At 46.9% G+C, this 27,245-nt stretch overlaps 1 protein-coding gene across 4 annotated transcripts in view; it reads right to left on the reverse strand.

The window, feature by feature from the left end:
- Nucleotides 1-27,245, reverse strand: part of MCTP1 (multiple C2 and transmembrane domain containing 1) — a 1,810,807-nt gene that overhangs the window by 185,750 nt on the left and 1,597,812 nt on the right. The window contains exon 19 of one of the 4 annotated variants that reach the window (XM_063964021.1): nucleotides 10,272-11,145. The exons of the other annotated variants lie outside the window; for them this stretch is intronic. Within the exon in view, the coding sequence (XP_063820091.1) occupies nucleotides 11,023-11,145 (123 nt within the window). The 3' untranslated portion in view covers nucleotides 10,272-11,022. Of the gene's footprint in view, nucleotides 1-10,271; nucleotides 11,146-27,245 lie in introns of those variants that run through there. 4 annotated transcript variants of the gene reach the window in all.

Below are 27,245 nucleotides of genomic sequence, written 5' to 3' on the forward strand. Positions count from 1 at the left end.
TCCTCTCCTGCCTGGGATTCCTCCGATGCATCCTTGCGTGTAACGCCTACTGCTGCTGGTGCTGCTGTTGTTGCCGCTGGGAGTCGATGGTCATCCCAGAGGGGAAGTCGTAAGCCCACTTGTACTACTTCCAGTAAGCAATTGACTGTTCAACAGTCCTTTGCGAGGAAGATGAAATATCACAGCAGTCATCCTACTGCAAAGCGGATAACTGAGGCCTTGGCATCCTGGGTGGTGAGAAACGTGGTTCCGGTATCCATCATTACTGCAGAGCCAACTAGAGACTTGTTGGAGGTACTGTGTCCCCGGTACCAAATACCATCTAGGTTCCATTTCTCTAGGCAGGCGATACCGAAAATGTACACAGACCTCAGAAAAAGAGTCACCAGTGTCCTAAAAAATGCAGCTGTACCCAATGTCCACTTAACCACGGACATGTGGACAAGTGGAGCAGGGCAGGGTCAGGACTATATGACTGTGACAGCCCACTGGGTAGATGTATGGACTCTCGCCGCAAGAACAGCAGCGGCGGCACCAGTAGCAGCATCTCGCAAACGCCAACTCTTTCCTAGGCAGGCTACGCTTTGTATCACCGGTTTCCAGAATACGCACACAGCTGAAAACCTCTTACGGCAACTGAGGAAGATCATCGCGGAATGGCTTACCCCAATTGGACTCTCCTGTGGATTTGTGGCATCGGACAACGCCAGCAATATTGTGTGTGCATTAAATATGGGCAAATTCCAGCACGTCCCATGTTTTGCACATACCTTGAATTTGGTGGTGCAGAATTTTAAAAAAAACGACAGGGGCGTGCAAGAGATGCTGTCGGTGGCCAGAAAAATTGCGGGACACTTTCGGCGTACAGGCACCACGTACAGAAGACTGGAGCACCACCAAAAACTACTGAACCTGCCCTGCCATCATCTGAAGCAAGAAGTGGTAACGAGGTGGAATTCAACCCTCTATATGCTTCAGAGGTTGGAGGAGCAGCAAAAGGCCATTCAAGCCTATACAATTGAGCACGATATAGGAGGTGGAATGCACCTGTCTCAAGTGCAGTGGAGAATGATTTCAACGTTGTGCAAGGTTCTGATGCCCTTTGAACTTGCCACACGTGAAGTCAGTTCAGACACTGCCAGCCTGAGTCAGGTCATTCCCCTCATCAGGCTTTTGCAGAAGAAGCTGGAGGCATTGAAGAAGGAGCTAAAAGGGAGCGATTCCGCTAGGCATGTGGGACTTGTGGATGCAGCCCTTAATTCGCTTAACAAGGATTCACGGGTGGTCAATCTGTTGAAATCAGAGCACTACATTTTGGCCACCGTGCTCGATCCTAGATTTAAAGCCTACCTTGGATCTCTCTTTCCGGCAGACACAAGTCTGCTGGGGTGCAAAGACCTGCTGGTGACAAAATTGTCAAGTCAAGCGGAACGCGACCTGTCAACATCTCCTCCTTCACATTCTCCCGCAACTGGGGGTGCGAGGAAAAGGCTCAGAATTCCGAGCCCACCCGCTGGCGGTGATGCAGGGCAGTCTGGAGCGACTGCTGATGCTGACATCTGGTCCGGACTGAAGGACCTGACAACGATTACGGACATGTCGTCTACTGTCACTGCATATGATTCTCTCAACATTGATAGAATGGTGGAGGATTATATGAGTGACCGCATCCAAGTAGGCACGTCACACAGTCCGTACTTATACTGGCAGGAAAAAGAGGCAATTTGGAGGCCCTTGCACAAACTGGCTTTATTCTACCTAAGTTGCCCTCCCACAAGTGTGTACTCCGAAAGAGTGTTTAGTGCCGCCGCTCACCTTGTCAGCAATCGGCGTACGAGGTTACATCCAGAAAATGTGGAGAAGATGATGTTCATTAAAATGAATTATAATCAATTCCTCCGCGGAGACATTGACCAGCAGCAATTGCCTCCACAAAGTACACAGGGAGCTGAGATGGTGGATTCCAGTGGGGACGAATTGATAATCTGTGAGGAGGGGGATGTACACGGTGATATATCGGAGGGTGAAGATGAGGTGGACATCTTGCCTCTGTAGAGCCAGTTTGTGCAAGGAGAGATTAATTGCTTCTTTTTTGGGGGGGGTCCAAACCAACCCGTCATATCAGTCACAGTCGTGTGGCAGACCCTGTCACTGAAATGATGGGTTGGTTAAAGTGTGCATGTCCTGTTTTGTTTATACAACATAAGGGTGGGTGGGAGGGCCCAAGGACAATTCCATCTTGCACCTCTTTTTTCTTTTCTTTTTCTTTGCATCATGTGCTGATTGGGGAGGGTTTTTTGGAAGGGACATCCTGCGTGACACTGCAGTGCCACTCCTAGATGGGCCCGGTGTTTGTGTCGGCCACTAGGGTCGCTAATCTTACTCACACAGTCAGCTACCTCATTGCGCCTCTTTTTTTCTTTGCGTCATGTGCTGTTTGGGGAGGGTTTTTTGGAAGGGACATCCTGCGTGACACTGCAGTGCCACTCCTAGATGGGCCCGGTGTTTGTGTCGGCCACTAGGGTCGCTAATCTTACTCACACAGTCAGCTACCTCATTGCGCCTCTTTTTTTCTTTGCGTCATGTGCTGTTTGGGGAGGGTTTTTTGGAAGGGACATCCTGCGTGACACTGCAGTGCCACTCCTAGATGGGCCCGGTGTTTGTGTCGGCCACTAGGGTCGCTTATCTTACTCACACAGCGACCTCGGTGCAAATTTTAGGACTAAAAATAATATTGTGAGGTGTGAGGTATTCAGAATAGACTGAAAATGAGTGTAAATTATGGTTTTTGAGGTTAATAATACTTTGGGATCAAAATGACCCCCAAATTCTATGATTTAAGCTGTTTTTTAGTGTTTTTTGAAAAAAACACCCGAATCCAAAACACACCCGAATCCGACAAAAAAAATCCGGTGAGGTTTTGCCAAAACGCGTTCGAACCCAAAACACGGCCGCGGAACCGAACCCAAAACCAAAACACAAAACCCGAAAAATTTCAGGCGTTCATCTCTAATATATAGTATATATACACAAATATAGCATACACATACACACAGTAGACACATACAACACACACATCCACATTAACAAATGCTTTGGTATTCGGGACATGACATTCCCCACCCTGCCACCATAATTTATTATACACTACCCCACCTCCACAAAGTCCCAACGATTAACGAGGCACAAACCTGGCTGTAGTCAGTAGGAGTGGCGGAGACAGTAAGTTACTGCCTCTCTTGTTCAGCTGTTTCCCCTCCACCTCACCTGAATCCCTCTCAAATTGAGAAGTGACTGAGAGGAGCTACCGCTGCAGCTCCCCCTACAGGCAGCCAGCCAGCGGCCAGCTGATCGCTGACAATGTTAGGAAGCAGCTGCCGCAGCTGCGTTATGGGTACAGCCAGCCTGACCTCCTTAGTGGAAAAAATAAATAAATAGCGGCAGTTCTGATGGATCGACGGCCAGGGGGGGGGGTTCTAGGTACTCGGAAACCCCCCCCTGCGTGCGCGTCTGCCCCTATTCAAGAGAAGAGTAGAGAAGAGGGGGGGAGGGGGAGGGGGGGGGGGGCGGGTGTCACATACCTGCCACAGCACGATCACACTGCGCTCCTGTCCCCGCCAGCCGCACAGACAGCTGAGCGAAGGCTCAGCTCTCCAATCATGTACGAGTGAAGCAGCCTGCCGCTCAGCCATTGGGGCAGACTACTTCAGTCATACATTATTGGACAGCTGAGCCGTCGCTCAGCTGTCCTGTCTGTATGGCTGCAGTGCGGACGAGAGCGCAGCACCACAGATCGGATCGGAAGAGAGATCCGATCTGTGGTATGACAGGGGGCCCTTTTAGAAAGGGGGGCCCGGGGTACGTACCCCCGGGACCCCCCCCTTAATCCGGCTCTGCCTACAGAATAAAAAGCGAGTCAGTTTTCCTGACTCCAGCCGTCCTGGAAATATAAATTTTTAAGGCCCTGACTACGTCCAGTAACTTGGAATCTTCCAAGTCCCTAGTAGCCGCAGGCACTACAATAGGTTGGTTCAAGTGAAAAGCTGATACCACCTTAGGGAGAAACTGGGGACGAGTCCTCAATTCTGCCCTATCCATATGGAAAATCAGATAAGGGCTTTTACATGACAAAGCCGCCAATTCTGACACACGCCTGGCCGAAGCCAAGGCCAATAACATGACCACTTTCCACGTGAGATATTTAAAATCCACAGTTTTAAGTGGCTCAAACCAATGTGATTTTAAGAAACTCAACACCACGTTGAGATCCCAAGGTGCCACAGGAGGCACAAAAGAGGGCTGAATATGTAGCACTCCCTTTACAAATGTCTGAACTCCAGGCAGTGAAGCCAGTTCTTTCTGGAAGAAAATCGACAGAGCCGAAATCAGGACCTTAATGGAACCCAAGTTTAGGCCCATAGTCACTCCTGACTGTAGGAAGTGCAGAAAACGACCCAGCTGAAATTCCTCTGTTGGGGCCTTCCTGGCCTCACACCACGCAACATATTTTCGCCAAATACGGTGATAATGGTTTGCAGTTACTTCTTTCCTGGCTTTTATCAGCGTAGGAATGACTTCCTCCGGAATGCCCTTTTCCTTTAGGATCCGGAATTCAACCGCCATGCCGTCAAACGCAGCCGCGGTAAGTCTTGGAACAGACAGGGCCCCTGCTGTAGCAGATCCTGTCTGAGCGGTAGAGGCCATGGGTCCTCTGATATCATTTCTTAAAGTTCTGGGTACCAAGCTCTTCTTGGCCCATCCGGAACCACGAGTATCGTTCTTACTCCTCGTTTTCTTATTATTCTCAGTACCTTTGGTATGAGAGGCAGAGGAGGGAATACATAAACCGACTGGTACACCCACGGTGTCACTAGAGCGTCCACAGCTATTGCCTGAGGGTCCCTTGACCTGGCGCAATATCTAGTTTTTTGTTTAGGCGGGACGCCATCATGTCCACCTGTGGCCTTTCCCAACGGTTTACCAACAGTTGGAGGACTTCTGGATGAAGTCCCCACTCTCCCGGGTGTAGGTCGTGTCTGCTGATGAAGTCTGCTTCCCAGTTGTCCACTCCCGGAATGAACACTGCTGACAGTGCTAAGACGTGATTTTCCGCCCATCGGAGAATCCTTGTGGCTTCTGCCATCGCCATCCTGCTTCTTGTGCCGCCCTGTCGGTTTACATGGGCGACTGCCGTGATGTTGTCTGATTGGATCAGTACCGGCTGGTTTTGAAGCAGAGGCCTTGCCAGACTTAGGGCATTGTAAATGGCCCTCAGTTCCAGAATATTTATGTGTAGGGACGACTCCTGACTTGACCAAAGTCCTTGGAAATTTCTTCCCTGTGTGACTGCCCCCTAGCCTCGAAGGCTGGCATCCGTGGTTACCAGGACCCAGTCCTGTATGCCGAATCTGCGGCCCTCTTGAAGATGAGCACTCTGCAGCCACCACAGTAGAGATACCCTGGTCCTTGGAGACAGGGTTATCAGCCGATGCATCTGAAGATGCGATCCCGACCACTTGTCCAAGAGGTCCCACTGAAAGGTTCTTGCATGGAACCTGCCGAATGGAATTTTGCTTCGTAAGAAGCTACCATTTTTCCCAGGACTCGTGTGCAGTGATGCACCGATACCTGTTTTGGTTTCAGGAGGTCTCTGACTAGAGATGACAGCTCCTTGGCTTTCTCCTGCGGGAGAAACACTTTTTTTCTGTTCTGTGTCCAGAACCATCCCCAGGAACAATAGGCGTGTGGTAGGAACCAGCTGTGACTTTGGAATGTATAGAATCAATCCGTGCTGTTGTAGCACTTCCCGAGATAGTGCTACTCCGACCAACAACTGCTCCTTGGACCTCGCCTTTATAAGGAGATCGTCCAAGTGCGGGATAATTAAAACTCCCTTTTTTCGAAGGAGTATCATCATTTCTGCCATTACCTTGGTAAAGACCCTCGGTGCCGTGGACAGTCCAAACGGCAGTGTTTGGAATTGGTAATGGCAATCCTGTACCACAAATCTGAGGTACTCCTGGTGAGGATGGTAAATGGGGACATGTAGGTAAGCATCCTTGATGTCCAGGGATACCATGTAATCCCCCTCCTCCAGGCTTGCAATAACCGCCCTGAGCGATTCCATCTTGAACTTGAATTTTTTTATGTATGTGTTCAAGGATTTCAAATTTAAAATGGGTCTCACCGAACCGTCCGGTTTCGGTACCACAAACAGTGTGGAATAGTAACCCCGTCCTTGTTGAAGTAGGGGCACCTTGACTATCACCTGCTGGGAATACAGCTTGTGAATTGCCTCTAGCACAGCCTCCCTGCCTGAGGGAGTTGTCGGCAAGGCAGATTTGAGGAAACGGCGGGGGGGAGACGCCTCGAATTCCAGCTTGTACCCCTGAGATACTACTTGAAGGATCCAGGGATCCACCTGTGAGCGAGCCCACTGATCGCTGAAATTTTTGAGGCGGCCCCCCACCGTACCTGGCTACGCCTGTGAAAACCCCCGCGTCATGCGGTGGACTCAGAGGAAGCGGGGGAAGAATTTTGATTCTGGGAACTGGCTGACTGGTGCAGCTTTTTCCCTCTTCCCTCGTCTCTGTGCAGAAAGGAAGCGCCTTTGACCCGCTTGCTTTTCTGAAGCCGAAAGGACTGTACCTGATAATACAGTGCTTTCTTAGGCTGTGAGGAAATCTGAGGTAAAAATTTTTCTTCCCAGCTGTTGCTGTGGATACGAGGTCCCAGAGACCATCCCCAAACAATTCCTCACCCTTATAAGGCTCTATGTGCCTTTTAAAGTCAGCATCACCTGTCCAGTGTCGGGTCTCTAATACCCTCCTGACAGAATGGACATTGCATTAATTTTGGATGCCAGCCGGCAAAATATCCCTCTGTGCATCCCTCATATATAAGATGACGTCTTATGTTCGCAAAATAGTATCCCTGTTTGACAGGGTTACAGACCACGCTGCAGCAGCACTATCTGCAGGTCTCAGTCTAGTACCTGAGGGTGTAAATACAGACTTCAGGATAGCCTCCTGCTTTTTATCAGCAGGTACCTTCAAAGTGGCCGTATCCTAAGATGGCAGTGCCACCTTTTTTGACAAACGTGTGAGCGCCTTATCCACCCTAGGTGATATCTCCCAGCGTAACTTATCCTCTGGCGGGAAAGGGTACGCCATCAGTAACTTTTTAGAAATTACCAGTTTCTTATCGGGGGAACCCACGCTTTTTCACACTTCATTCACTCATTTGATGGGGGAACAAAACACTGCCTGCTTTTTCTCCCCAAACATAAAACCCTTTTATAGTGGTACTTGGGTTAATGTCAGAAATGTGTAACACATTTTTTATTGCCGGGATCATGTAACGGATGTTCCTAGTGGATTGTGTATATGTCTCAACCTCGTCGACACTGGAGTCAGACTCCGTGTCGACATCTGTGTCTGCCATCTGAGGGAGCGGGCGTTTTTGAGCCCCTGATGGCCTTTGAGACGCCTGGGCAGGCGCGGGCTGAGAAGCCGGCTGTCCCATAGCTGTTACGTCATCCAGCCTTTTATGTAAGGAGTTGACACTGTCGGTTTATACCTTCCACCTATCCATCCACTCTGGTGTCGGCCCCACAGGGGGCGACATCACATTTATCGGCATCTGCTCTGCCATCACATAAGCCTCCTCATCAAACGTGTCGACACAGCCGTACCGACACACCGCACACACACAGGGAATGCTCTGACTGAGGACAGGACCCCACACAGCCCTTTGGGGAGACAGAGAGAGAGTATGCCAGCACACACCAGAGCGCTATATAATGTAGGGATTAACACTATATTGAGTGAATTTTTCCCAATAGCTGCTTGTATATACAATATTGCGCATAAATTTTGTGCCCCCCCTCTCTTTTTAACCCTTTGAGCCTGAAAACTACAGGGGAGAGCCTGGGGAGCTGTCTTCCAGCTGCACTGTGAAGAGAAAATGGCGCCAGTGTGCTGAGGGAGATAGCTCCGCCCCTTTTTCGCGGACTTTTCTCCCGCTTTTTTATGGATTCTGGCAGGGGTATTTATCACATATATAGCCTCTGGGGCTATATATTGTGATATATTTGCCAGCCAAGGTGTTTTTATTGCTGCTCAGGGCGCCCCCCCAGCGCCCTGCACCCTCAGTGACCAGAGTGTGAAGTGTGCATGAGGAGCAATGGCGCACAGCTGCAGTGCTGTGCGCTACCTTGGTGAAGACTGATGTCTTCTGCCGCCGATTTTCCGGACCTCTTCTTGCTTCTGGCTCTGTAAGGGGGACGGCGGCGCGGCTCCGGGAACGAACACCAAGGCCAGTTCCATGCGGTCGATCCCTCTGGAGCTAATGGTGTCCAGTAGCCTAAGAAGCCCAAGCTAGCTGCAAGCAGGTAGGTTCGCTTCTTCTCCCCTTAGTCCCTCGATGCAGTGAGCCTGTTGCCAGCAGGTCTCACTGTAAAATAAAAAACCTAAAATAAACTTTCTTTCTAGGAGCTCAGGAGAGCCCCTAGTGTGCATCCAGCTCGGCCGGGCACAGAAATCTAACTGAGGTCTGCAGGAGGGGCATAGAGGGAGGAGCCAGTGCACACCAGATAGTACCTAATCTTTCTTTTAGAGTGCCCAGTCTCCTGCGGAGCCCGTCTATTCCCCATGGTCCTTACGGAGTTCCCAGCATCCACTAGGACGTCAGAGAAAACCTGTTACAATGTAGGGTTTAGTGTTAACAGTGAGGGTGGCTAATTAAATGAGGGCAATGTCTTATATAGTGAACATGCAGTAGCTGCTAGGCTACAGACATAGGGGGTCATTCTGACCCGATCGCACGCTGCAGTTTATCGCAGCGGTGCGATTGGGTCAGAACTGCGCATACGCCAGCGCCACAGTGCGCCAGCGCACTCCAGACACTACGATCGCCTCCCCAAAACGCCGCCGCTAAAGCTGCACTGGTCGGGAGCTACTCTTGAAGTACAAAGGCATCGCCGCTGTGCGATGCCTTTGCACTTCTGCGGGGGGGGGGGGGGGGGCGGCACTGACATGCGGGGCGGGAGAGCCCTGTGCTGGGCGTCCCCCCGCATGTCAGTGTGAATGATCGTAGCTGTGCTAAATTTAAATTTAAAATCTGTCATGATATGTTTGGGAGTATATTAGGTGTCCAAGTATGGTAGAGGTGATTCTCATTTAGAGGGTGACATAGGCCCTCATTCCGAGTTGTTCACTCGCTAGCCGCTTTTCGCAGCATTACACACTCTAAGCCGCCGCCCTCTGGGAGTGTATCTTAGCATAGCAGAAGTGCGAACGAAGTATTCGCAATATTGCGAAAAGATTTTTCTGTGCAGTTTCCGAGTAGCTCCAGACTTACTCTTCCAGTGCGATCAGTTCAGTGCTTGTCGTTCCTGGTTTGACGTCACAAACACACCCAGCGTTCGCCCAGACACTTCCCCGTTTCTCCAGCCACTCACGCGTTTTTCCCAGAAACGGCAGCGTTTTTTCACACACACCCATAAAACGGCCAGTTTCCGCCCAGAAACACCCACTTCCTGTCAATCACACTCCGATCACCAGAACGAAGAAAAAACCTCTTAATGCCGTGAGTAAAATACCAAACTTCTTAGCAGATTTACTTGGCGCAGTCGCAGTGCGAACATTGCGCATGCGCAATTAGCGGAAAATCGCTGCGATGCGAAGAATATTACAGAGCGAACAACTCGGAATGAGGGCCATAGGCTTTATGCACCCAAACAGAACAAGTCACTGAAAATAAATCAAACCTGGAAAGAGATCTATTCTCCTATATTACTGTGTATGGAGTCACAGCAGCCTTTAAGCAGTCTTTTGAAGTCAGATCTAGTGAAAAGGTAATGTATTCATATAAATATAAAAACCTGTAAACTAATTGTCTGCCTGGAATGAAAAGAATGAAATAAAGAGTTTATATGCAGTTGCCAACAAATTCAAATATGAAAGAGAACATCATCCAGCCCAGCTTTGGAAATTGTCTCCTCTCGTATTGTACAAAACTCGGTGATCATCGGTGAGTAGACCATTCCATAATAGGATGTGAATGTGTGTTACCAAGGGCACAGAGCCTGGCAAGCCTCTAACACACTCAACAGTAAATTACCATGAATTCAAATCATCTTTATTAGTGTAACCCCCTAGCCATTGGCAGAAGGGTTACATTGGCATAACGTATCACCATCTGGTACCATTGAACGCCACTCTGCAGTGTCACTCAGGAATGAGTGACTGGGTGAATCTATAATCCTTGCATCGACACAGTGGAATGTGCAATAAAAAAAAAAAAAAAGAAACGTAATTAGCCTTAATTTCTATAAATTCAGAGATAGCGCCTCGCTAGATAATCCAATATATTTACATAGTGATTTAGATTAAAAAAACAATTCACATTGGAAACGAAAAGTGTGGCGGTACATCGTTTGCTCTAAGTGGATAACGTGAGATTCAGAAAAAAACCTATATTCCGATATCAGGACAAAAATGACAGTAATAAGTGTCTGTAATAGGGAGCCATTGAAGTAAAATGGTTTTTATCTTTTTATTCTATTTGTTGTTTAACCCTGTAGATTATGTGATAGTCATAAAACATACCTTGCAGAGTCTTGAGAAACTTTAGTGCCCTTTACAAAGAACTGTTTCCAAATCAATTGCAGAGCCTTATCCTTTGGCGCACTGTCATCTACTATTTAGCTCATTCTCTCCCTGTCATAAACTCACAATATAAATATGTGCAATATTGTTTTATGTGTTTTGCCTTTAATAGTGAGGCTGCACTTGTGCTTTGTACTATCAGTCTCCTCTTTGTAGATTTATCACAGTAGTTAAATAATCCAACTTCATTTATGTTCAAATTCACATCACACTGAGAGATCAATTGGTCTGCTTTAAGAATCACTGGTCTTCAAAGTGGGCTACGGCTCTCAGCTCACAGCTTGCTAACCGCAAACTTTCCTTCTGCTCGTTGATTAGAGATATATTTTCATGTATTGGGAAGTAATAACATTCAAATACATTTTCCTGTCAGTGGGAAAGACAGTGTTGGTTTGCTGTCAGTACAGCATATGAATGTGTTTTCAATATCTGTATTTGCGATCACAGGCGTTGTGACTGAAATATGTTTTCTTGGCTTAAAAAAAAAAGAGAGAATATGTAAATTATTCAGCAATGCGCAAACAAGCTGGCAGTGTCTATTTCACTGTACGATCACTATAAATGCATTTTCTTTCGTTACTTCACAGTTCTTGACATTAACATGAATAATAAAATCCCTCCTGACATAAGAATACCATCTGTATTAAGTAACACTTGTGTTTTCCAGGTCAGCGTCATGAGGACGCAGTAGGTGACATGACTGGAAGATGAAGGGCCTACTGTTCTAGATGGATACCATTCTTTTACATTACAAATCCCTCCTCTCCTAGAAGTAGGTCACAGGGGCTATACGATCTATTTTCCTTACACGTGAAACGAGGGGGGGGGGGGAAATCCCTCTCGCCTGCCACAGTGTACAGATTCAATAACAGCTCTTATCGCCAGCACTTGGCAAAACGTTTTTGTATTTATTGTGTAGTAAATAAAGCTTAAATGCTTTGAAGCCCTCGTTGCAATCTATCTAGCCATTTGCAGCCCAATAACAGCAGGGAATAAGAACTGCCATCATCTAATGTCTTTCTTCCCCTCCTCTGTGTGCATCTTTTCCCAAGATTTCATTATTATTTTCTTCTACTGGATCTGTTCACGCTGTCATATCTAGGACACCGCAACACTAAATAAACAGGGAGATATGATTCTGAAATAGTTTATCATGGTAAAAAATGGTTTCATCGCAAACAATAGCACAGAGGCTGAAAGGTGGATTGGAGAATACTGTTCTATTCAGTCTTTTTCCAATGGAAGGGAAATAAGAGGTATAAAGGGTCCCCTCCCTCCTGGAAAATGATCTGCCTTTCCCTATTTCTGACAGTCAGAGATTACATACAGTAACACTTCAGAGACGTTCTACTTTGTCATAGACCGGGTAGTACATAGATTTCCATACTGCTAAACCAATCATTGACGTTTCAAACAGCATTGAAAAACAACCTGTCATTCAAGCATCTGTTCGGAGTATTTTCTGGAGCGCCTGTGTTAAATATTTGCCATCGTGCGGCAGTCATGAGCTTTATCATTTCTACTTATATTTGTTCATAAACCAATTTGTATTTTACCAGTAATTATTTGCCAGGCTATCGCAATGCATCACCTGTAGGGTGGCTTCTGGGGGATTTTTTTTCTGAGAGGCTCAGCACATTCAGTAGACAAGGGAATGCTGAGCTAAAGTAAATGAAATAATAAGCAGTGTTCTTATGCATTTGTTATTCATGGGAACTTATTTTGGTCTATGTCCTTTATAATAATATGTACAGTATGCTCATGTAACAATCCTGCGCACAGCGGCATCTTACCGTGTACAGCAGCCGTGTCTTGACCTGTTCTCTCACCTGATGCCAGTGTTATCATCATGGTTGCCAAAGGGGTGTGCTCGCTGCCTTCTGGGTGTTTTAAGGGCACAAACGCATTTTGATGGGGCCAAAATCAAACAAATCCAGCCTATAAAAGCTCAATCTCAGCATTTAGAAGGTCCAGAGTATTAGCTCTCACTACATCACTCCAGGGGTGGTATTCAGTATGCCGGATCCCCACTCCAGCATACAACAATTCTGTGTACCAGACCAGGGGTTAGGTATATATGTCAAATAGTCATAATGTTAGCATAGTCACAAAGTCGACTTGGACCCTGTCAAGACTCACAAGGCTGCAATCAGAAATTGTGGGGCCCTGGACTGACAAACTAAACAGGGGCCCCCTGTCTGTGTCCTTTTTATAGGCCTTAATTCAATCAATGGAAAACGCAGCAAGGCAGCCCTCTGACCCCCTTATGCATGAGCCCTGCAATGCACGGTGCACATAGAGGCCCTGTGACGTCCTAGACTTTTATTCACAGCCAGCCCCGGGCCCCTTTCTGCCTCTCTCACAATTACATTACATACTTACCTTTCTTGCAGTGAAAAGCCGTCCTCCTCTTTTGCTTCTGTCTGTCTACCACACTCCCACTCATGTCAGCTCCTCAGTTCGGACTCCCGCACGGCGGCTCCTCTTCTCTCACTGAGGTGGCGTGATATCACACCGCTCCCATACAATAAACTTTCTTGCACATGTACAGCAAGCTGGCACGGAGCTTTCTCCTGCAACTTACTTGGAACTGCTGCGCAGGTGGCAGGGCGCCAACAGGAGAAGGGCAGTGGTACCAGGAATAGCGGCTGTGGGCAGTGCCGCCGGCGCCAGAAATAGCGGCAGCAAGTACAAGTGGCTTTGGCGGCCTTGGCCCTCCACTCTCTGTCAGAGTGGCCGGGCCCGGAACAAGTGTACCCATAATACCCCCTTTATGATGGCCCTGAACACCCCTCATGTAGACACTTATGAAATGCTGACATATTAGAATGTTGATCTATCGTACCTGGTGGCCCAGCGGTCACTTACCTGGTTGCGGCGGCGGCTTCCGGGTCCTGGTGGTCATGTGACCATCAGTTTGAGCAGAGTCAGCTGATGTGCCAGCATTCTGATAACTACTGTCCTCCTATCCCTAACTCTAAAGGGCGCCATACACTAGAACGATAATGCCCAATTTCATCCAATTTCGGGCATATATATCGGGTGAAATTAATCATTTTGGATGTGTTTCTGATCCGATGCGCGGTCCCGTGAGGGTCGGATCGGCTCCCCTAGATCGTTAGTGCTGCACTCGTGATATATCGTTTCCCGCAGGCATGGCTGGGATCACATAAGATATATTACATGCAAAATGTACCAAAATCGTATGGAATCGTATGGAACCAGTCCCGGGAAGCTCCCAGTAGAGTTCAAGGGAAATCGCCTCCGACTTCAGCCTCAAACATATTGCTGTAGTGTATGGGGGCCTTAATCCCTACCCCTTACCCTAACCCTGGATCTGTGCCATACCTCCTTTCCTTTTGTGGGTTCCTGGTGGGGGATCCGTTAGATAAGTGCATCAAAACTGCCAGCATAAACCTTAGACTGACACAGTATTCTCTCAGCCAGTATTGCGACTGTTCAGAAGTCCAGTGGACTCCAATTTAAGACAGTATTGATCTATTCATAGTATACCCTTATGGCTTTAGGCATCAATGAGGCCAGAAGATACAGACTTACAGTATATAGGAAAAATGCAAACATTTAAATCCATTAAGTGCAACAGACTAGGATGGCGCTATTAGGTACTAATAGGCAATACTTTAAAATAAAATGCTTTCTTGTTTATTTAAATTTTGCTAAAAATAAACAAAAAATAAGGAGTGACAATACTGCATATACTGTACAGTACAAAAAATAGTGCAGATGCCAGGATATGTTCAGAACCCAAGACATACTTCATATACAGGACAAAAGCAAAATAACAAATCACATAATTTTATTATTTCAACTTGGGCATTGTTTTTTAAACTCATCTTAATGCCCCCTAACAGTCCTGGTTGTAAGGATATCCATGCTTGAGCACAGGTACCTAATTAGTTACTCAGTCATTGTTATTTAACCACCTGTGCTCAAGCATGAATATCCATAAAACTTTTAGGACTGAGCTTGGGAAACACTTCCTAGTACATTCAATTAAGCCCATTTTTCATAGAATTTCTGGGTTTTTCTTTTTTGTAATAATAATTTATTCGTATAGTATCACCATACTGTCAACTATGTATTTTAATTGTAAGACTAAGGAGGGTATTCAATTAGTGATGAATTTTCTGACAGTTGGAAAAACGGCACTTTTCGCCCATTTTTAGGTAGAATTTACAATCAAAGTGCCGCTTTTTCAACTGTTGAAAAATCCGGCACTGTTGGTAAACACGTGGATCGGCGAGTTACTCGACAATCCATGTGTTTTTGTCGAAAACGCGTCTGTTTTCGACTATTTTCCATGGATGCAGATTCGACTTGTTGACAAGTCGTATCCGCGTTGTCTGAAAAAGTGTCCGAAAACGGCCAGGATTGAATAGCTATGTCCACATTTTTCGGCTAGCCGAAAAATCCCGATGTGATTGAATATACCCCTAAGGAAGCTAATGCTATTGGGCATCCTGCAGAAAGTAAGACCTTTTAAATGTCTTATATCAAATGAAAACTCTGGCACTGTTCTAGAAATTCTTTCAACATTTCTGAAAGTCTGACTTTAATTTAGCAAGTTCTTGGGAGTTTAATTTATGCAACTCACATGGGAGGGGGGGGGGGGGGCGGTTCTCAGTTGCTCGTGTCTGTGCTGCCATGTCCCTGGGGTTGCTAAATTGTTGAAATGTTCATTCTATTTGCTCAATAACATTGGCTGAGTCCTCATATATACACTGTGATTTGTACAGGTTTTTCTTTTTCACTTACCACTGTGTTCCGACCAATATAAAATTGTGTGTGGGCTAAACATGTAAGAAAGTAAGAGAAATCAGATATTGAAACATTCGCTCCAGTTTTGACTTTGCATCCAGGGAACTTTGCAGACTCTAATCCCTGAACTTTATGTGATACAGAGAAACAGTTGAATTAAAATGTTATTTTCTCCCAAGTTGACATTGATATTTAAATCACATTAGTGATAGCTGGGTGAGCGCAAAAATAAACAGATTGCTGGCAGATTTTCAGTAGTGCAAGAGATTTCTATTTCTCAGTACGCTGAGAGCCGGAGGTGATGACTTAACTGTAAACCTGGAAGAGTGTTAAATACGATAATATTAAAAATGATACATTGAAAATGTATTTGCAAGTACAGAGGAAGAAAATCCTCAGAGTTGCTGCCCCTGCCATGACCTTTCTCCTCAATAGAATATATGAACAAATAGATTGACCGCATTAATTCACACCACACTTTACCCTCTAATACATTCCACTTTTATACAGACTGACACACATAGCATTGAGGTCTCCATTATTTTTTCATCAAAGGAGCTTCATCCTCCAGCAATTAGCCAGTTTTTGCTGATGATTATTATTCTAAGCGGTGGGAACTGACAGCTCCTTTAAGCATGAAGTAAGCTTGCAAAGGATTTGTGGTCCAAGCACATCGGCGGGATCATGCTCTTTTCTTTAAAGGGGAACTTATGTCACATAGGGCCTGATTCTGAGGTGGATGTGAATCACGTTGCGACTGCGTCTTTGTACGCTGCGGTACTGAGATAATTTGCTAATGCCGCAACGCCTGAAATGCTGACTGCATCTCAAATTGGCTGCGGCTGCTGGCATACAAAGACGCACCATCAAACATATGAGCAAACCAGGAAAGAGTCGCGACATGTCTGAGTTTCACTAGTCACGCCCGTTACCTCCCACAATGTACAAAGACTGTCAATCATTCTGCATCCGAATTATCTCTTCAACCACCCTCAGGAACCAACCTCAACACAAGCGCAGTACAAAAAATCACCAAACTGCAAAAATATCGTCATAGCGCCAACCTCTCACGTTAGGGCCTAATTCAGTCCTGAATGCTGTTGTGCGAAATTGCAAAGCGGCCGATTATCGAATGACTGCGCATGCATATGGATCGTAATGTGCAGACGCAAGGCCAAACTGCAAAAAAAGATCCTGCATCTTTTTTGATCGCTAGGCGTACGCAGATTGACAGGAAGAGAACGTTTGGGGGTGGTAACTGACCATTTTCTGTGAGTGTCAGGTAAAACCAGTGGCGGTTCTTGCCACGGGCAAGCGGTACTTTTGCCCGGGGCGCCGCCTTCCGGAGGGCGCCGGCGCCATCCGGAGGGCGCCGCACCAGGGCAAGAACCGCCACTGTGCCCCCCGCAGTGCCCTGCTGTGCTCCCCGCTTTGAAGGGAACTAGACGCGTAGCGTCTAGTTTCCCTTCATTGAGAGGACCTTAGTTGTGCGGTGCGCGATGACGTCATCGCGCACCGCACAGCAAAGGTCCTCTCCATGAAGGGAAACTAGACGCTACGGTCTAGTTTCCCTTCGTCTTGAGGACCTTTGCTGTGCGATGCGCGATGACGTCATCGCGCACCGCACAGCATAGTGGCACAGACACTAGGGGTCATAATTGACCTCTAGTGTCTATGCTGTTCTATGGGAAAGACGTAATAACGTCTCTCCCATAGATCGAAGAGAGGAGAGCAGAAGAGCGGCGCCGCCGGCGGAGGGGGTCTAGGTCAGGAACGGTGATGGTAAGTACACTTTTTATTTATTTGTATTTTTTCTTTCAGCGCTTTGACCACGCCCCCAATTTAAGCCACGCCCCCATATTTTGCCCGGGGCGCCACAAACCATAGAACCGGCCCTGGGTAAAACGCAGGTGTTCCCAAGCGTTTTCAGGGAGGGTGTGTGACGTCTGCTCCGCCCCTGATCAGCCTGATTCTATTGCACTGTAGGAGTAGGTTAGACTGCACTGACTGGGAAAATAATTTGATGGTAAGTGCGTTGCGAATGGATTTGCAGCTGGCCGGCGTTTGCAAAGCTTTTCGCATGGTATACTATACACAGACTTGCACGGGGCAGATTTTTACTCTGGCTGGGTGGCGACTATCCGATCACAAACCTTTGCAAACTAGCAGAGGTGCGATCAGGTCTGAAGTAGGCCCTTAGTCCATAGTAAATGCAGAGCCTCTTCCAAATGTATACCTGTTATAGATGGCCATCGCTTGGGCAGGATCTACTTATTCCCATTTTGCCACCATTGGAACATGCCTAGCAATGGCCATCCAAACGCTACCATGCTATCCATGTGAGGGTGCTAGTTTTGTGTACAGATGGAGCAGCACTCATCTAGTGCAGCTCCATTGCATACGTGCACTCCCGCTGTGACTAGGCAATCCGTCCGCCTAGCCCCGCCGGAGTGCACGGAGACGCTCTCCCATTCTAGTGAATGGGGCGCGTCTCCATCACGGAGACAGAGACGCTCTCGGCGATAGGCGCGCCTGGGCATAGACGGAGCCAAGATTAGCATGGCTCCATCTGTATGCGCAAAGGCGATCTGCTATGGACACAGTAACAACAAAAAGCATCATAACCTAACATCGGATTGAAGCAAGTGCTGGTTGCCACCATCACCCTCCCGAAATCTAATTGAAAATCCATTGCCATTGGATCTAAAACATTGGCTACTAATGGCCATCTCTATTATTTGTAAGGCTAAGTATGCCAGACTTATTTTATTGACATGTCAGACCTCCAACTGACCAACAAAGAAGGGATTAACAGCTGCTGGAAAGATTGTCTAACCAACACAAAATGATTCTTTGTCACTTTACAAACCACAAATATATACACCGGCATCATAAGTGCGCTAGGGAGCAAGATGCAGGTGTACCGATAGATAAGACTCCTCTACTTACTGTATAACGTTGCAAGCAAAAGTCTTGCATGTATTAATGACACGCTCTGCATTTCTTACTTATTATTATACTGAATATGTTATATGCATGGTGTCTTAAAATTAATTTTAAATTGGCTTAGACTGTTTCAAAAGTTGCACTTAGATGTTTTACAATGGTGCATACATGAACTGAAACAAGGGTTTTTGCTTTGATTTTTCTTTTGTGTAGTAAAAAAAATATATAGAATTATGGGGGTTATTCCGAGTTGTTCGCTCGTTATTTTTTTCTCGCAACGGAGCGATTAGTCGCTAATGCGCATGCGCAATGTCCGCAGTGCGACTGCGCCAAGTAAATTTGCTATGCAGGTAGGTATTTTACTCACGGCATTACGAGGTTTTTTCTTCGTTCTGGTGATCGTAATGTGATTGACAGGAAGTGGGTGTTTCTGGGCGGAAACTGGCCGTTTTATGGGAGTGTGTGAAAAAACGCTACCGTTTCTGGGAAAAATGCGGGAGTGGCTGGAGAAACGGAGGAGTGTCTGGGCGAACGCTGGGTGTGTTTGTGACGTCAAACCAGGAACGACAAGCACTGAACTGATCGCACTGGCAGAGTAAGTCTCGAGCTACTCAGAAACTGCACAGAGAAGTCTTTTCGCAATATTGCGAATCTTTCGTTCGCAATTTTGATAAGCTAAGATTCACTCCCAGTAGGCGGCGGCTTAGCGTGTGCAAAGCTGCTAAAAGCAGCTTGCGAGCGAACAACTCGGAATGACCCCCTATGTACATACTTTATTAATAATAACTAATAACAGCACCCTTAGCTGTAATAACTTGTTTTACACAATTGTTCTTTATCTTAGTTGTAAGGGACTGCTATTTATCTGTCTTTTCTTCCCAGGTCTGCGCCAAAATGTTGAAGAATCAGTGCGCTATCAACTGCTGAGTCTCTATGCATACTCTTACTTGTGTTTCAGGATAATTAAATTAAAACTTTTTTATAATCAACAGTTGATAAGTTCAGTATGTCTGTTTTGGTGTCACAGATCCTGTTTTATGTTTTAAGCAGCTTTGAAACACTAGTTTTACTGATAGTTAGCCATGCTCCTTTGCATTCCTGCATTTGCGATCGCATCTTGGGGGTCATTCCGACCCGATCGCAGCGTGCTTTCGCTCGCACAGCTGCGACTGGGTCACTACTGCGCATGCGCGGGGGCCGTAATGCGCACGCGCATCATTGCCTGGCGACGGACGTCGTCGGGCAACAACGAAGGTAACGAAGAAAGCGATCGTAGCAGCGATCGCTTGAAGATAGACAGGCGGTAGGCGTTCCTGGGCGGCAACACAGCGTTCGGACCCGTTTTCTGGGAGTGGTAAGAAAAACGCAGGCGTGTTTGAAGAAACGCAGGCGTGTCCAGGGCAGGTGTTTGACGTCAGAGCCAGGACCGAACAGGCTGAAAACATCGCAGCTGGTAAGTATGTCTAGACCTACTGCACAAATTATTCCCATAGCAGGGCTGCACAAGCGAACGCAGCCTTGCTATGGGAAAAAAACCCACCCCCATAGGCGGAGTATAGTTGATCGCACGGGCTGCAAAAAGCAGCTACGTGCGATCAACTTGGAATGACCCCCCCTAATATGTAATGAACATCGCGACCATCTGTGCACAAGAAGGACCTCAATTAACCTTGTGGTCTGCGGTGGACTGACTTTAATGGGTATTTTTTCCAATTAAAGTCTATGGGCTCCGCTTGAGTGACAGGCCAGGAGCACACAGCCAATCTGGAGAGCACTATGATGTGGTGCTCCCTGATTGGCTAGCATGTCTCCAAGTGACACAAATCACGAGGAGGCACGGCATTTGGGAAAAAGGGATCTATGGATCCCCTTACGTCCGCTGGTTCAGGTTAATGAGTTGTTGTTTTTTTAAACCCCTGGATGCCTATATGGACCCAAGAAGAACAATCTACACTGGATATTAGTTGAATATCGCTATCGCTGGCGCATCGCTGCAATGATGAATGTGGCTACATCTGTACTTGGACTAGGGGAGCAAGGGGCTACGTGGGACAGTAGGTAAGTATATGTAAGTGTGCAAGTATGTTTTATTAGCGTTATATTGTGTACTTTGTCCATGTCCTGTCTTTATTGTAATATTTCTTTTACAGGTGGAACTACAGGAACCAGTGGGGCCTTTAATGCCCCGCATGCTGGTACTTGTGGTTCCCTAAGTACCAGCAGGTGGGGGAGGCTTGCTATGACCTGTAGTTTCACAGGTAAAAGACAATATTTATTCTTAATTTTACACGTGGGCTTCCAGCCCGGCATTCATAGCCTCACCCCTGGCCCTTGGGTGTCTGAAGGGGAGGGGGGGGGGGGGCTTTATTGGGGGTTCTCCACTCCCCTAGGGAACCATGGCCAGGACTGACTAGTTGGGGGAATAATGCCACAGCCGCAAGGACCTGTATAAATGTGTCCCCAGCTGTGGCATTATCTCCTGCACTAGTGGAGACCAGTGCTGGTCCCAAAAACAACGTCTTTACCCCCCGTATTTTTGGAACCAGGACCGGTCCAAGAGCCCGATGCTAGTTGTTAAAATATGGAGGACTCCTAGTCAATTTTTCCCCTTTAATAGAGCAACCAGGATCAGCTCAAAGAGCCTGGGGTTTGTAGTGCCTTGGGAAGGAGGGGGGGGGGGGGGGGAATACTGCACACCTTTATTATTATTTTATTTTAATTTAACTGTTTAAACACTCTTATACTGATCTGTGCATGCTTCTGTAAATCTTGGCAGCCAGAAGCTGGTCTATTTTTCGGAGAAATTTTGGTAACGTTTTAGGTGCGAGTTGTCGCATCCTATTACATTGCCTGAGTTGTATGTTTGCAATGGCAAAGCATCTGAATGCGAGTTTTGCCATTGCAAGTTTTGGGATTGCATGTTCCCGTACCCCATTACATTTGCTAGATGGTCAAAACATGCAAGTTTAGCGCTATATTCGCATTTTTTACCAAATCGAATCCCATTACATGTGGCCCAAGGTGTTTTCTTTCATGGGCATTGTCTCAAGTACTGCTAAATTGGTGCAAAGTGGGCCTGATATGGATTTGTACACAAACCTGATGGTTTACGTACAAATACGATTGTTGGATGAGCCACATTGTACATAACAGAAATAGTTTTCTATGGAGCAAGCAATACTTTAGCTGTAACTTACTAAGATGCAGAACCCAGTTTCTCCTTTTGAAGCTTGCAAAGGACACCCTCCAGCACTCACATATATCAAAGCATACCACGCAGATGGGGAATATATGCTCCATGTATGTACATTGCAAATACGGTAGCCATTAAGCATAGTACAATTATATATATCATTATAAGTATAAATGTTCAAATACAGTAATAACACATACATACTGTAGGTAAAATATGTTCACTGTCCTGTGGTCTGGAGACACACATTTCATGGAATGTTGTATCAGTCACTTAAGCGCTGTTCTCCTCCTCAGTTACCAAGCTGAGCTCACATTTAAGCAGTCTCAGTATCGGAAAATGAAGCCAAAACCAGGTCAGGGTCACAAGCAGCTGGTTTGGTTTCTGTCTTCAGATTTCTCATTTCTGCCCTCATTTAGCTCATGGAGAAGAGCCAGAAAAGTTCCACTTGGCTGTAGGCACTGAGAATCATTTGCCAAAAGCAAAGGGTGCTAGGTCTTCTGAGCAGAGACAATGGAACAGCTGTGAGTGAAGATCTAAAGCACAGTTTGCATTTTTTCAGATTCATTTAATGAATCATAGTACACCTGTACCAGTGGCCTACTAGAGGTTATGTTTAGAATTTCCTCTGTCAAGACATAGAATATAACAATATACAGGGCCTGATTCGGAGGAGGACAGAATTAAAACATAGGGCCTAATTCAGGACCTGATTCAGACCTGATCGCTGCTGTGCGTTTTCTGGGAGTGTCAGGGAGAACGCAGGCATTCCCACGCGTTTTCAGGGAGGGTATGTAACGTCAGCTCCGGACCCGATCAGCCCGTTCTGATCGCACTGTAGGAGTACAGTAAGTCCTGGGCTGCGCACAGACTGTACACACAGGTAAAAACCAGCCACTGGTGAGTTAGCTGTGAACGGATTTGCGCTGTCCGCTGACTGAGTTTTTTTTTAGCAACTCGGCATACACATGCGATCGCACACTTTCACGGCGAATATACACTCCTCTTGGGCGGCGACTATCTGAACGCAGCACAACAATTTGTAGGGGGAGCGTCAGGGTTAGGCTGCACCCCGGTAGGGTTAGGGTGTGGGGATGGGGGATAGGCAACCCCCTCCGAGGGTCAGGGCTAGGCTGCCAGCCGGGAGGGTTAGGTTTAGGCAGCGGGGGCGGGCGTTAGGTTTAGGCACTTACAGGGGGAAGGTTAGGGTTAGGTACTAAGGGGGAGGTTAGCGTTACGCAGCGAGTAGGGGAGAGGGTATAGCACCCCTTACCCACCCCTGTCGGCTTCTTTGCTATCGGGATATCAACATTGGTATTTCGAACGTCGGGATCCCGGCCGCCGGTTTACCATACCGATCCACCTGAGGCACCCCTGCACACAGTTTAGGAACCACTGATCTATTTTAATTAAACTGTGTTTTTGATGATGTATCCTGCTCACAACCAAGATGGCTGATTTGAAATTGACAAATCTATCACATCAGCCATCTTGAATTCAAAAAGAGGATGCCTACTTCCCTGGGAGCTGGCTGAGATGCAGGTAAAAGATGCTTAAGGTATAGTTTGAGACGGCCTAAGGGTTTTGCAGACATCACTCTGCACATACTATGCACAAGCCTATGCTCCTACTGTAAATGCTATGGAATTTCCATGCCAAAATACTGTGTCGCAGGGTGCAGTGCACATGCCATCTACAGTTAATACTGGCAGTTTCAGGACGGAGATAATACCTTCAGGCTTCTCCCCCCTTCTCTCTCCACAGAGCCCGTCTCCGCCTGCCTCCAGATCCCTACTCCCCCCTGCAGTGTGTGGCTAGGGGGGAGTATGTGGTATGGCCCCACCTCTAGGACCATCCCTGCGCCCTTCGCACCTCCCATGTCATATTTCTCACTTCTTCCTCCTCAGCGCCCTTTGTCCTCCCACCCCCTTCCCTCGCAGCATCCCCTGACCTCCCCCCATTACCTTACATGAAACCCCTTGCAACGAGCATTACACCCCTGGCAACGAGCATAAAATTGACAGCAAGAAAACCCCTGGCACAAACATGACACCCAGCGCATGAAACCTCTAACGATGAGCATTACCCCCTGCCAATGACCATGACACCCAGTTCTTGAAACCCCTGGCAAAGAGCATCACACATCCCTAGCAATGAGCATGACACCGACAATATAAAAACCCCTGGCAACGAGTATTACAAACCCCTCGCAATGAGCATGAAACCCCATCCAGCAATTTAGGGGCGCCAAAATGAAATTATATCTTGGCCCCTGGCCCAACCAAAAAGGATGTGGCGCCCCTGATCACAAGGTCACCTAATAATATGTAATAATTACTATAGGGGTGGAATAGTCTTTAAAAACCATATAAATATTTTGCATAAAATTAAAACTACGTCCTGGTTGATGGCTTAAGATCCCAAAGTTGATTAGGATTGCATACACACATAAGCATAACGTTTGTCACTTGTATCAGAGTTCCACAATCAGACTCAGTCACCTTTACTTTTGTCCTATCCACAGGTAAGTATTTAAAGTTAATATTATTGGTGCAGTCCTCAGTTCTTACTCCTCAGCGGGAGATTGTGCTCCACAGCGATGTGGGGCAATTTGTATAATCCGCGGCTGCATTCGGAATGCCATCTGTTAGTATAAGGTCAGAGTCTCTGCACTCTGCAGTGGTCTTTGGCCAGTACTTTTCCAGGACGATTTGAGAACAGGTCTCCCTCTAGCCGATATTGCTCCATATTGGGGGCTTTAGTAAAGCATAACTGTTTTAGAATAAATAAGTTAGGGGTCTATTTACTAAGCCTTGGATGGAGATAAAGTCATTGGAGATAAAGTACCAGCCAATCGGCTCCTAACTGTCATTTTTCAAACACAGCCTGTGACATGACAGTTAGGAGCCGATTGGCTGGTGCTTTATCTCCATCCAAGACTTAGTAAATAGACCCCTTCATTTCGTATTATACTGATATATGGTGTTTTGTATTTTTCTGCCATGTCAGACCTGTCATTTATTTATTAGCACAGGACCTTATATTTATCCTTTACGTAGTTTTTACCATATGTGGAAAATTGAATGTGCTCCCACAGGCACATATAGGAACTGAATGCTATTTCATGTATACCCAGGTCTCTGTATAATATTCTGACACTTGTTTATAATTATTTATATTAGCACCTGGACAATTCCAGAAATAGCCTCCTATCCTAATTGCATACCTCCCAACATTTGGCATTTGAAATTGGGATAGCCTGCATAGCTGTGGCATGCTTGGGGTGTGATCATTTCATAGTATGCATGACCATGCCATTCAGTTGTAATTGGTACAGCGACTGTATTTCACACAAAAAACAACAACACTATATCATTTCTATTAAACCCCACTATTTTTCCAAAGTCACATTCCATTAATAGCCCCTAAACTGTACCTCACAACTTTTTAGAGGTCCTATTCGGGACTCTTCGGTCACCGATAACAACACCCTTCTGGGCCATGGCACCCTAAGGAAATGTGCAATGGCATATCTATAATGGGTTCAAGGTGTGCGGTGCACACCGGCTCCTCGGTCCCAGGAGGGCCCACACTGCATGCTCATTTCATGAATACTTGCCCCTCCAGAAATCCAGCGGCGGCGGCAGTGCTCCACAAGTCACCGGGAAAATGGTGCAGTGGGCATTTTCCCAGTGTTTTGCACATGCACAGAAGGATAATCACTGGGAAAATGGCCGCTGCGCCTCTTTCCTGTAGTCCTGGTTTCTGGAACAGCGCTAAGGTTTCCTATACCCCTTTCGCACAAATAACCTGGTATCGACCCGGCAATACACGGGCCGGCATGTGGTGTGAAAGGGACATAGCCGAAATCGCGGGTCGCCTGACCCAGCAATTCAACCCGGGAATAAAGCAGTGTTATACCTGGGTTGAATACCGGGTCAGTGGCTGCGTAAACGGGCTCCCGGGTCGATGCGTCCCAGAACCCGTTTACTACATCAGGGAGAGGCGGCGCGGCAATGATCTCATCTCTCAGCGCTGCCTCCACCTCCGCCGCCGGCTCCGCCCCCCGCTGCTATGGCAACCCGCCCGGCATATTGCCGGGTCGGGGAAGCCTGCAGCAGCTGCCAATGCCGGATCCCACCCGGGAAGGACCCGTTTCCAATTCCCAGGTGGGATCCGGCATTGGCAGTGTGAAAGGGGTACTAGTGACCCTAATGCTCAGAAAACGACTGCACTGCTGGCTAGAGAGGAGGGGGCCCAGATGGAGACTGCACCCCGCCTCTCTTAATAACCCCCTGGTTGGGCAATTCTGATGCAATTTTATTTTGTTTATAAATGGCATAAATGACAATTTGTGAGGAAAACAGAAATATAATTTTAATCCTTATCACCAACAATGTAGCCAGCCGGTTGCAGGCCATCATTATTCTGTCATGATGATGAGACTCGTTTTATATGTAGGCCTGGAGCTGTAGTACCGTCTGCCCCATTGTTAATCTGTAATGCCATCTTTATCAATCTGAATATTTGGAACTACGGCTGTTTACCTAATTAGAGGTTCATTTTGTCAGGATAAATGATAAATCATTTATGTAGTAATGTGCGTTTTGTTTGTCATGGTAATGCCATACATACATAGGAGCCTATTTATCAGATAATATTTTCAGGATATCCCCAAAAGATATCTCCGATATCTGCTGTGGTCTCTCCATTTCTGGGACTAGAAGTAGCCACCATAGGTTTTACGGGGGCTGTTCGGCTGTCGGATTTACCAAGCTCCAGAATGCAGCAGCTAATGCCATCTTTAGATGGTGTTAGTATATCTAGCCAAAGGGCTACAGCTCGCCAATAATGCTGGGAGAGGGTTCTGTAGGAACTATCCCTGGAAATGGGCGCCACACATGTATGGTCAGCAGACAGTGCATGCACAGGAGCACTGCTGGGCCCCTAAAGAGAAGTGAAGTGATTGTATTAGCCATCACGTCACTTCTTACACATCGCAGGGATGGCTCCTGTCAGAGCACCTGTCCCTAAGTGTGCATTGTAATACGTTTGAACGGTATATCATTTTTCCTTGCTGTGAATAGTGGCGATAAGAAATTATGATTATCTGGTCTAAAACCTAATTACAGGGCCATAACTAGGGTTGTGCAAGCGGTGCCATCGCTCAGAGCGCAAGGTCTTAGGGGTGGCACAGTCATGGCCCCACGGTGCTTGCTACTGGCTAGCTGGCTGACTGGAATGGCATCCTGAAGCCAGTATCACTGTTGCAGAGCGTACTTTGGACTCTCCAGGTAGGCACGCTGCAGTCTGTACAGCTGCTCAGAGCATCTTCAGGTCACCCTGAGCAGTGCAGCACTTCCCAGTGCTGTTGGCTCCTCCCCTCTGTACATCATGATGTTATGTGCTCAGGGGGTGGGTCACACTGCCACAGTGTTACATAGCTGCCCAGTAATGAATAAATATGCCCTACAGACAAACTTAGCAACATGTTTCTTCTATGAGCGGAAACTAACACACAGTGCTGGAATTCCCACTAGGCACGTGAGGCTCACAGGCCCGGCGACAGGGGGGTACATCCGTGATGGGACCCAAGGTTGTGAGGGGTACTAAATATGGTTGTGGCGCCTGCTAGTGCATAAAATAACAGAATGGTG

Source organism: Pseudophryne corroboree, chromosome 1, assembly GCF_028390025.1.
Source record: "Pseudophryne corroboree isolate aPseCor3 chromosome 1, aPseCor3.hap2, whole genome shotgun sequence".
NCBI lineage: Eukaryota > Metazoa > Chordata > Amphibia > Anura > Myobatrachidae > Pseudophryne > Pseudophryne corroboree.